The sequence below is a fragment of the Megalobrama amblycephala genome, linkage group LG11, assembly GCF_018812025.1.
Source record: "Megalobrama amblycephala isolate DHTTF-2021 linkage group LG11, ASM1881202v1, whole genome shotgun sequence".
Classification (NCBI taxonomy): Eukaryota; Metazoa; Chordata; class Actinopteri; order Cypriniformes; family Xenocyprididae; genus Megalobrama; species Megalobrama amblycephala.
Genome location: NC_063054.1, coordinates 26,264,260 through 26,276,695, shown reverse-complemented (window position 1 = coordinate 26,276,695; position 12,436 = coordinate 26,264,260). Strand labels below are relative to the sequence as shown.

Here is a 12,436-nt window from a genome sequence, read left to right as displayed (position 1 = left end):
CTATCAATTTGAGCCGGAATCAGACCCGTTGATTGGACTGCGGGATGAAAATAACAGCGTTTCGACGACATGGCGACAAACACACTCTACAAACGCAACTCTTGTGTATTCCTGTGGGCGGAGGTTAGTCAAAAAACTGTTTTAGTGACGTCATTAAAGAAGGAAGTAGAGGGATGTAGTCCAAACTGGCCGTTCGATGTAGGCGATGTTAAATAAAATATCTCGCTTGGCATTGAACTTTGAGCTTTAAAATTTTACAGATTTTATTTATACTCTAACAACAACATTACACACTAACTAAAGTTTGAAACATGGGATCACAAAGAACGGGACCTTTAATGTATCTTTGCTAAATAAGTGTTAAAGGGTTAGTTCACCCAAAAATGAAAACTCTGTCATTAATTACTCACTCTCATATTGTTCCAAACCTGTAAGACCTTTGTTCATCTTTGGATCAAATTAAGATATTTTTGATGAAATCCAAGAGGGTTTTTTTTTAATCTCACATGTAATTACCACATTCAAGGACCAGAAAAGTTGTAAAGACATCGTTAAAATAGTCAACATGACTGCAGTGGTTCAACCTTAATTTTACGAAGTGACGAGAATACATTTTGTGTGCAAAAACAAAACACAATTTTTCCAACCATTTCTTCTCTACCCTGTCATTCTCCTACGCGTTTTACGTTGAAGACACATTGCAGAGCTTCCGTGTTTATGTCCGAACGCCGACTCATTATTGACCGGCTCCTGCGTCAGTATCACACGCATGCGTCATGGTGCTCACGTGTCCGTCACCGTTCTGAGGTAGAATTTAAAAAATACTGACCCCAAAATTTTAAACAGTAGTATATTTACCTCTTTCCTTATTAAGCAATAACTAGTACTATTATTTGTATAAGTAGCTAACTAATATACACTTGTTTTCATGCATGAATAGCAATTAAGGAAAATAACAGCATAAAGTAGAATAGTTTGTTGCTTTTCCTCTGAGATCAAAATCTGTTTTCATTCAAGTTTTGAGAGGATTTACCATTATTCGTATTGATTTTAATTTGTGCATTCCATTCAGGGATCCACAAACTGAAACTGAGCCTGCCAAAGCGACGGATAGGTAAAATGACAATGTATGACCCCATCTTTCCGGTTGCCATGGAGATCGCAGAGGAAACCTGTCTCATATGCTTTGATGAGTTTCAGGTGAGGGCAAGAGTAGGGAAATTGAGAGGTTGAAGAGTTTGTAAAATTGTTTAAAGATTTCTAAGCTGCAATTTAATGCACATTCACTGTGTGTTGTGTATGTTTGTGCATGGGTGAGGGGAATAATGTGAGCCAAATCCCAAATATACAGCTGTAAGGAAGAATCAGCATGCTGATGGTATGTTCATGATGATGAAGTTCATCTGACCAGCACTTCATAGATAGAAGCCTTGTTCATTTAAAAATAAACAAAAAAATAAATCTTGTTCATTTTGGAGCCATCTAGTGGAGTCAGACACTTTCACACAAACCTGAAAACACATGTTGGGTCCACAGATAATTGAGATGAGAAAAAAAAGCTAGAAATGAACAGAAAACAGTATTTTTTTTGTTGCAAATTAAATGTCAGAGGTATATTTTTGCAGATTTAAACCCATCAGCCTATTTCTGATTCTGTAATAATTATTTTTGTCCCATTGCTCATTCTCTCACTGCCTAAGGATGAATGGCTGCTCTTTTTATTAATGCCTTTTAAATTGAAATGCTGATCACTTTCATTTATTTATTTAGTTTTGGATCTCATTATTGCCTAGAAGCTCACCATCAATCTGCTTGCCAGTCGTCGCTAGCGGCAATATGGAAAGCACACACATTTTGTTTATGATGCATAGATGAGGAGCTGACAGCCCCTTACCAATCAGGAGCCACCGCCACTTAAGCATGCAAATGAAGCATCGAGTTTCAGTCAGCCCCTCTTGCTTCCTTGAGTGAGGGGTAATGGAGAGCGACTATGGCGGGTCGCATGCATCCATGCCTCTTAAATGCTAATGAAATTTCTCCATTCTCTTCATTAGTCCGGCATCATTATCAGTAATTTGTAGCCTTCCCCTTTTGTCCCTCTCCACTCCCTTAATGAATGCAAGGTATTGAGAGAAGGCCCAAGAGAGATATAGAAAGAGGAAGAGCAAGCAGAAACCGCTTGAGGTATTGTCTCAGACCCCTGTCAGTCGCCGGGGTGAAATTACTCATCGACGGAGTTGTGTAAGTAAAGGTTTAAGATCAAAAGAGTGCAATTTGGCACCCGTGTGCGCCACACAAAAGTGACTCTTTGCTGGCATAATTGGATGCTCATTTGAATATCCGCACTGTTGTTTTCGCTGTCGTCCACAACAACGCCACACAGAGGGCTTTCTTGCACTCAACCTGGCAATCAATACCCTGAGACTAAAAGTGTGTGTGTGTGTGTGTGTGTGTGTGTATACACGCGCGCACATGAGTGTCACGGTGCCTGCGCGACAAACAAAAAACAAATACAGGACGGATGAAAAGGTCATAATTAAATGACTCCTTTGAAATGAAGAGAAGAGGACGGTTAAAGGAAATGTGATCCAATTTATGCCGTAGCACCTCGTCTTTGTAACAGACCACCCTTCCGACAACACACGCGCACGCCCTCCACCTTGCCGCACGTAAGGCCGCTATAGAAGATGCTAATTGAGTTTGATGAGGCCGAAGGTTTAATATGCAAAAAAGGGAAACACTTCAATATAAGAAAAACAACATATGCTGGGGGTATGGCAGTCATAAGTGTGTCCTTCTAAGAATAGTAGAGCTCAGTAAAAGAGGAGATCTTCTACATGACAAAAACATCCCCGGCCTCAAATTTAGCTCCTCGCTGCCAGATATGCAAATGCTAATAAAGTATTAATGCAAAGCGAGGAGAAATTTTGCTTTTGACTAAATGCATTTCAGCCCTGAAAAAGTAGCAGAAACATGGGAGAAGATGAGAGCGGATATTGGTCGATCTCATTGTGTGTTATTGACTAAAGGGCTCCTTTTGTCAGGGGAGGGTCAGCAGCCCCTGTGTTGCTGTAGATGTGTGTGAGGCAACAGCTCGCTGCTGTGAAAAAGGCAACGTTTAAATGATAATAATGAATGATGATGATGAAAATGATAATAATGAAAGAACCACTCATCCTCTCGCTTCTGAGATTCAGGGACAGCCATGCCAGGCCCTCAAGAGCACAAAGGGACCGCATGTGTGTGTGTGTGTGTGTGTGTGCGTGTGCGTGTATGTATTTGTTTCTGTGTGGCCATCTGGCTGTCATTGTGCCACTGATTTTACCTCGAAACGCTGTTTATTTATTTATTTATGTATTCAATTATTTACCTTTTTCAGCGCTTTGGCCACTTGTCCTTGTCTCCAGCAGAAAGCCGCGGCTCTGTGTGGCCATTTTACAGTCAGGTGGAGTGGCTTTGTGTCTGTCCTGCATCTGTGTGTGAGTGTTGGGGAGGGTGATGTCAAAGGACCTTGGCCGAGGCTTCGGTTTTAAAATGTAACGACACCTGGTTTTTGCTCATTCATTCGCATGTACACGCAAAAGTACACATGTATGCGCACAATTGTGGTAATTAGCTCAAGGCAGCGGAAGGGCAGAGGGGAGAGAGTTGCGCCTCGCTCATCTTCAGCTGATACACCTGCACTTGCTCCTATAGTGTCTGACGGTTCTGCCTAGAGGACAGAATGGAAACAACAGCACATATAGGCTGGTTTAAAGTCAACATAAAATGAAAACCGACCCTATTTTCTGTATTAATACGTATTCATTTAATACACAGTTTGGCTGTTTTACTTCATACAATGAATTCTGGCCATAAAATGCAGGTGAATTTGACTGATTCCTGTGAACTGAACTGATGGTATGCTGTATTTTACATTAGCAGGGAAAAGGAAATTGCTTAATCAGATTATGTGCTGTCAAAATACATTTTTCCTCAAAGTTCAATGATTAATAATCTTTTTTTTTTCAGGTGGTGGATATAGCGGATGCTATGATTCTGAAACAGTTATTTGAGGGCTTGTTTAAGTGTGGAGTCGTAGTTGTGGCAACCTCAAACCGACCACCTGAAGGTAAGATATCTGGATAATGTCGAAAAAGTTTATGTAACTAATAGGGGTGTGACGAGATGGGTATCTCACGAGACGAGACTCGAGATTGAGTTCACGAGACGAGACAAGATTTTTACACACTATTTTTAAGAAATCCTCAATGGCAAAATACATGACTAGAAAAAAAATATTCTGCAGGTGTATTTGAAATGTTTTAACTAATTGTAATGAATATCATTTTAGTTCTACTTTCTGAGTATGAATTATCATATGCAGTAAAAGACAACAATACTCAAGCACTGTAAAAGGTTTTGCCACTTACTCAACTGACTGACTTCTCTTCTGTATGATTTCAGTCTCTTCAGACCTTACTGTAGGCTACATGATTTATGAGCTTCTACAACTTTTGACCTCCTAACTGAACTCCTTTCCACAAACTGATCATAGAAATAAAAACAGTATGAATAAAAATGGTAACACTTTACAATAAGGTCTCATTTATTAACATTAATGTATTAACCACCATCAACTAACAATGAGCAATATATGTGCTACAGTATTTATTAATCTTTGTTTATGTTAGTTAATAAAAATAGTCATTCATTGTTAGTTCATGACAATTCACAGTGCATTAACTAATGTTAACAAATGAAACCTTATTGTTTGTGCTTAATAAGATTAAGAGAAAACTGTTATTCATTTTTATGGTAACACTTTACAATAATCACACTCAATATTCAAAGTGCAAATAAGACCAAATATTTCTTTGATACAGAGCTAATAGATGGTTACAACTACACTGCCCAGCCTAAAATAGCTTTCATATTGAGAGATATTTATATTCATCAGGGAGCCGCTTTCAAAATGCGGGGTATTGAAGTCGCGTTAGAATGCGCGCTCGCGTTTACTTTCACTTTCGTGATCGCGCATACTCTGTAAATATGGAACGGCGGCGACTGTTATCCAACTGAATTAAATATTTTTTATTTAAATACAAAGCAAAACGACAGTGTGGAGGCGTAATGTAAACGTAGCGGTGGCATATTCTTTCCTAATCATCCTAACGCTCTGTCATGGCAACATCACGAGACTACTTTTCGCCTCGACGAGAAATCTCGTCAAGTCAAGTCAAATTTATTTATATAGCGCTTTTTACAATTGGTAATTGTTTCAAAGCAGCTTTACATATTAGAAGCACAGAAAAAAGAGAAGTGGTTAAAAATAAGCTGTACAAGCAAGCGTGGTAATATGTAACATATACAAGATGGTGCTACATTAAGCCAATGTCAGGTGACTCCCAGGGGTGGAAAAAAACCCCTAGGAGAAAAACCCAGCGTGCTAACACTGGGAAAAAAGTCCTAGGAGGGAAAAAACCCCTTGGAAGATATATATAATATATGTAAATGGATATGGAGATCAAAATCTGAATTATACATTTTTAATATAGAGATTAAAAATAGATTATATATAAATATATGTCTATCACATTTTAGTCTCGCGAGATCTCGTGACACGAGATCTCGTCACACCCCTAGTAACTAACATAAAGTGGGGTTCAAATGTCCGGTTCCATGTTGAACATCTGCAATTACAATCAAATGTAATTTAACCTGAGAAATAAAAAAAAATGTATTTATTGAAAATGTGCCTGTCACTACTTCATAATTTTCAACTTTTCACTTTTTAAAATGAAATTTACATTTAAATAAATTATTTAAAACACTAAAACACTACTAAAAATCCTATATATTGTGCCTTTAAATTGGTGAGTATAAGGCCCTGTTTACACTAGTGCATTTTTGTTTTAAAACAGCATTTTTAAACTGAAAACTATCCTCGTCTGAGCTGGCGTCCCCATGTTATTGTTTATACGGTCGTCAAGGATATGCAGAGCGAACATGGGCAGCCATGCCATCGTTTTCAAAAGTCTCAGTTTATACTGAAACGCAGCCCTGGTGTTTTCAAACTAAAATGGGGTCTGCAGCGTTTTCAAAAGTCTCAGTTTTCGAGATTCGAAAATGTAGTGTAAACGACAGGTGTATACGGTGGCCCAGTAGTGCACAACACAACGAAATTAAAAAAGCAAACATAAGTTCACAACACAACGTAATAAAGCCACAACATAACGGAAACAAACCACATCACAATGGAATAAAGCCACAACACAATGAAATCAAGCCACAACACAACGGAATAAAGCCACAACACAACGGAATAAAGCCAAAACACAACGGAATAAAGCCACAACACAACGGAATAAAGCCACAACACAACGAAATCAAGCCACAACACAACGGAATAAAGCCACAACACAATGGAATAAAGCCACAACACAAAGGAATAAAGCCACAACACAACGAAATCAAGCCACAACACAACGGAATAAAGCCACAACACAACGGAATAAAGCCACAACACAACGGAATAAAGTCACAACACAACGGAATAAAGCCACAACACAACGAAATCAAGCCACAACACAACGGAATAGAGCCACAACACAACGAAATCAAGCCACAACACAACGGAATAAAGCCACAACACAACGGAATAAAGTCACAACACAACGAAATAAAGCCACAACACAACGGAATAAAGCCACAACACAACGGAATAAAGTCACAACACAACGAAATAAAGCCACAACACAACGGAATAAAGCCACAACACAACGGAATAAAGCCACAACACAACGGAATAAAGTCACAACACAACGGAATAAAGCCACAACACAACGGAATAAAGTCACAACACAACGAAATAAAGCCACAACACAACGGAATAAAGCCACAACACAACGGAATAAAGCCACAACACAACGGAATAAAGTCACAACACAACGAAATAAAGCCACAACACAACGGAATAAAGCCACAACACAACGGAATAAAGCCACAACACAATGAAATCAAGTCACAACACAACGAAATAAAGCCACAACACAACAGAATAAAGTCACAACACAACGGAAATGCTCCCGACCACTTGGGGACTCTCAGAGCTCGGTAATATTAGTATTCCTTGCCAATGTTCTATAAAGTCGACAGTCTTACAAAGATATCAATACCATGATTAGTTTTAAGTATGTAAACGTTGTATATCGACATGAAATATTAATTCAAAATCACCTGAGTGCACAATAGCTTCATATTTATACCTGTGAATGATTTGACGCTCTACCACGGCGAATGATGAAGGGAACGTCTAACAATTCCACCAAGTGGTTAAAATGTATAATTTGTATTCATTAAAATTACTTTTAACATTTAAAAACGGACATGTTCAAATTACAAAGCTTGTCAGTCTTACCAACAGGAAGTAACAAGCTTTGGAATTTGAACATGTCTGTTTTTAAATGTTAAACAAAGTCATTGTAATGAATACAAATTATACGTTTTAACCACTTGATGGAATTGTTAGATGTTCCCTTCATCATTCGCCGTGGTAGCGCGTTAAATCATTCACAGGTATAAATATGAAGCTATTGTGCACTCAAGTGATTTTGAATTAATATTTCATGTCGATATACAGTGGTTATATACTGTTGAAACTAATCGTGGTATTCATATCACTGCCGACTACTAGGAATACTAACAATACCGATCTCTGAGAGCCCCCTAGTGGTCGGGAGCATTTCCGTTGTGTTTTGGCTTTATTCCGTTGTGTTGTGGCTTTTTTTTGTTGTGTTGTGGCTTTATTTCATTGTGTTATGGCTTTATTGCGTTGTGTTGTGGCTTTATTGCGTTGTGTTGTAGCTTGATTTCGTTGTGTTGTGGCTTTATTTCGCTGTGTTGTGGCTTTATTTCGCTGTGTTGTGGCTTTATTCCGTTGTGTTGTGGCTTGATTTCTTTGTGTTGTGGCTTTATTCTGTTGTGTTGTGGCTTTATTCCGTTGTGTTGTGGCTTGATTTCGTTGTGTTTTGGCTTGATTTCGTTGTGTTGTGGCTTTATTCCGTTGTGTTGTGGCTTTATTCCGTTGTGTTGTGGCTTGATTTCGTTGTGTTGTGGCTTTATTCCGTTGTGTTGTGGCTTGATTTCGTTGTGTTGTGGCTTGATTTCGTTGTGTTGTGGCTTTATTCCGTTGTGTTGTAGCTTGATTTCGTTGTGTTGTGGCTTTATTCCGTTGTGTTGTGGCTTGATTTCGTTGTGTTGTGGCTTTATTCCGTTGTGTTGTGGCTTGATTTCGTTGTGTTGTGGCTTGATTTCGTTGTGTTGTGGCTTTATTCCGTTGTGTTGTGGCTTTATTCCGTTGTGTTGTGTGACTTTATTCCGTTGTGTTGTGGCTTGATTTCGTTGTGTTTTGGCTTGATTTCGTTGTGTTGTGGCTTTATTCCGTTGTGTTGTGGCTTTATTTCGTTGTGTTGTGGCTTGATTTCGTTGTGTTGTGGCTTTATTCCGTTGTGTTGTGGCTTTATTCCGTTGTGTTGTGTGACTTTATTCCGTTGTGTTGTGGCTTGATTTCGTTGTGTTTTGGCTTGATTTCGTTGTGTTGTGGCTTTATTCCGTTGTGTTGTGGCTTGATTTCGTTGTGTTGTGGCTTGATTTCGTTGTGTTGTGGCTTTATTCCGTTGTGTTGTGGCTTTATTCCGTTGTGTTGTGGCTTTATTGCGTTGTGTTGTGGCTTTATTGCATTGTGTTGTGGCTTTATTCCATTGTGTTGTGTGGCTTTATTCCGTTGTGTTGTGTGACTTTATTCCGTTGTGTTGTGGCTTTATTGCGTTGTGTTGTGGCTTTATTCCGTTGTGTTGTGAACTTATGTTTGCTTTTTTAATTTCGTTGTGTTGTGCACTACTGGGCCACCGTAGGTGTAGCCATAGCAAAACATGCATTTTAAAATGAAAACACACTAGTGTAAACGGGGCCTAAGAGACTTTAAAAGAACATTAAAAATACTGACCCTAAACTTTTGAACTGTTGTGTAGTATAAATTTATTTAGATTAACATTTTTTGTAATTCAACATAATTTCTGCAAACGCATTTAAATCTAAGAGAAATCAAAGTAGTTTATTCCTTTCATTTCCTCCTCCAATTTCCAGGGTTAAGTGTGTGTTTTCTGATACTGACCTGTCACCTACACAGCGCACATGACTCTTGTACTTTTTCACCTTGTATTGTTCTCTACCAACTTCTCAACAATAGACCGCCGTACCTTTCTCACTCTCCTCAGTCTTTGTGTGGCCTGAAAGTAAAACATGTTCCTAAACTACACATCCGTCTCGTGTTCTAATCCAGTTCTGCACCGTCTCGTGTGTCAGTCTCATGTTTCTTCCTTTTTACTCTTTTCTAAAGTTCACCTCCCCTTTTAGTCACTCCTTGGTTAATCTATGTATTTTGATGCCATGATGTTTGAGGTCTATTGATAATCTGCGTAAAGTCTCTTCACTCCTTTTTTGCTTTTTTATTGCTCTCTTCCTCCCTCGCATACACTCAAACACCTGTCACTGGCTGCTTCCCTGTGGTGGATTACGTTAAACTAATCTGAGGAGTGTTATTTAGGGCTCAAACACAGTGATGATGACTGCATCCATCTGAACTTTTAACCCTTCGGTCTTCAGTAAACCATTTATTTTCTGTGTGCATTTTGGTGTAGCTTGAGGAATAATTCACCCAAAAATGAATTTATTCACCCTTTCTTTCTTCTGACTTTCTTTCTTCTGTGGAACACAAGGGCAGTTATCTAGAAGAAAGTCCAAGCTGTTGTTTTCCATACAATGAAAGTGAATGGTGACCAAAGCTGTTCCGGGGGAAAAAGCAGCTTGAACATTCTTCTAAATATCTCCTTTTGTGTTTCATAGAGAGAAAAAAAAAGTCATGCAGGTTTAGAATGATATGTGGGCGACATGTTTGGGTGAACTATCCCTTTAAATCATACATCAACCTCACCGGCATCAAAGATTTCTCGCCTATATGCCGTTCATCATAAAACGAGGCAACTTTATTTGATACCCGCTTGAACGTGAGCAGTTACTCTTTTATCTCTCTCCGCCGTTCCCACTCTTTTCTTCCTCTGCCTCATTGTTGATTCAATAGATGCCGTTTTTTTGCAATTGCTGTGATGTTACATTAAACTGGAGAGCGAGAGTGATAAGACAGTCCTTCTGCCTTTCTCTTCTCCGTCTCTGTCTTGGAGCGCTGCTAATGTCTCGTTGTATGAAGTGGCCTTGTGTGCAGAGTACAAAACGGTAAGCGGCAGTTACATAAAGAGACCCTCTCCTAACATTAACCAGCCACTGAGAACAAAGCTTACGCTAAAACTTAATAGCCATCTTATTCCATTTTAATTAGGTGACTAATGGATAGACTGGTACACATGAAAGATGGGAGGGAGAGAGATGGCACCAAGAGAGATTGCTCGTTTATTGATATAAAATGCTAGGCTGAAGAGCCGCTAAAGAGGCTTTGCGTGTTTGAACTTGATGTTCGCCATCACCCAGAACCGTTTCTTCAGGTAAAGTGAGGGAAATGGATAGACAAATGTGAAAGAGGGTGCACTTCAGTTCCTAAATCTTTAAATGACCTTAGTTACGCACTGGGATATGGGTAAATAAACTGCCAAAAGAATGGAGAATTTGTTCCGAAGCATCAGGACGTGTTAAAAACAAACACGTCCAGATGCTCCTGTAAACTATTTGCCACAAGTACTGTGCAAAAGTTTTAGGCCACCATTAGATGTTGTTTTAGCAATGATATAATGACAATATATAATGATTTCTCAGTCTCATAACCAGAAAATACAGTAAATTTGTATGCAGTATTAAAAAAACAGAAAAAAAATCTATTATAGGCTAAATACTAACCTTTTTTTTTTTACATTTTGGGTATTTTCTGTTTGTATCGTAATAAAGAGACTGAAAAATAAATATGGATGGGCATTAAAACAGCACTAAAACAACAAAGCTGGTGGTGGCCTAAGACTTTTGCACAGTATAACCTGGGAAAAGTTTGATTAGAAACATTAATATTATGTTTAAACAATATTTAAAGTGTCTGGAAATAATAGTGACTTCAGATTCGCCTTTAAAGCAGTGTTTCTCAACCTTTTTGAGTCCAAGGCCCTCCGATATTTGAAGACCCCATGACTTTTCCAGTTGTTCATGACTTTCTGAAAAAGGATTAATGATAAAAACATTTTTGTCTCACAATTTCTACCTGATAGAATAATTTAGAGCTTGGCGTAAATAGAAAAAATGTATATACATAAAATGCATACAAATGCATTTTGGAATTTTTTTTGTATCATGTGGCACGCATTTTCCAGGTTTAAAAATAGCTCTTTTAAAATAAGGCTACCTCATATATGCAGGTTTTTCTAGACAAGTGTTTCACAACCCTGTTTCTGGAGTCACACCAACAGTGCACACTTTGGATGTCTCCCTGATCTGACCTCTCTGTTTCTGGACTTGGAGTCTTGAGATGATAAGTTGATTCAGGTGTGTTTGATTAGGAAGAGTTAGAAAATGTGTTGGTGTGCTTCTAGAAACAGGGGTGGGAAAATAAAATAAGAAATATATTGAGTTTTAGTTGTATTTATAGTTTATTTTAATGCTTGTTTTGTCTTACTTTACATTATTTGAAGTCATCTTTACTTTGCCTTGGAAGTTTGCTGAGGCCCCATCTTTTTATTAAAAAATAAGTTGCAAAATTGACTCTTTCAGATGCCCAGAAAGCTACTAAAGACACATTTAAAACAGTTCATGTGAGTACAGTGGTTCAACCTTAATGTTATGAAGTGACGAGAATACTTTTTTTGCGCCAATAAAACCCCCCAAAATAAGGACTTTTCAACAATATCTAGTGATGGACGATTTCAAAACACTGCTTCATGAAGCTTCGAAGCTTTACGAATCTTTTGTTTTGAATCAGTGGTATCGCGTATCAAATTGACAAAGTCATGTGAACTATTGAAATTTCGAAACCCTTATGATGTAACAAAGCTTTGTTTACTGAAAACACGTGACTTTGGCACTCTGAACCACTGATTCGAAATAAAAAAATATTTGTAAAGCTTCAAAGCAGTGTATTGAAATCGCCCATCACTAGATATTGTTGAAAAGTCGTTGATTTGTTCTCGTCACATTATAATATTAAGGTTGAACCACTGTACTCGCATGAACTGTTTTAAATATGTTTTACATTTCTGTGCATCTAAAAAATGTTGATTATCTTGCTGGCAATAGAGGCCTCACTGAGCCATCCGATTTTATCAAAAATATATTTGTGTTCCGAAGATGAACGAAGGTTGTACGGGTGTAGAACGACGTGAGAGTGAGTAATACGTTACACAATTTTCATTTTTGCGTGAACTAATCCTTTAACGCATGACCACTTACACATTGTGCTACAAAG

At 38.3% G+C, this 12,436-nt stretch overlaps 1 protein-coding gene across 1 annotated transcript in view; it reads left to right on the top strand.

The window, feature by feature from the left end:
• The window catches only part of afg1lb (AFG1 like ATPase b), a 36,857-nt gene that overhangs the window by 5,353 nt on the left and 19,068 nt on the right, over positions 1 to 12,436 (top strand). The window contains exons 5-6 of the mRNA XM_048207003.1: positions 1,073 to 1,200; positions 4,012 to 4,111. Of these exons, the coding sequence (XP_048062960.1) occupies positions 1,073 to 1,200; positions 4,012 to 4,111 (228 nt within the window). The remainder of the gene's footprint in view (positions 1 to 1,072; positions 1,201 to 4,011; positions 4,112 to 12,436) is intronic.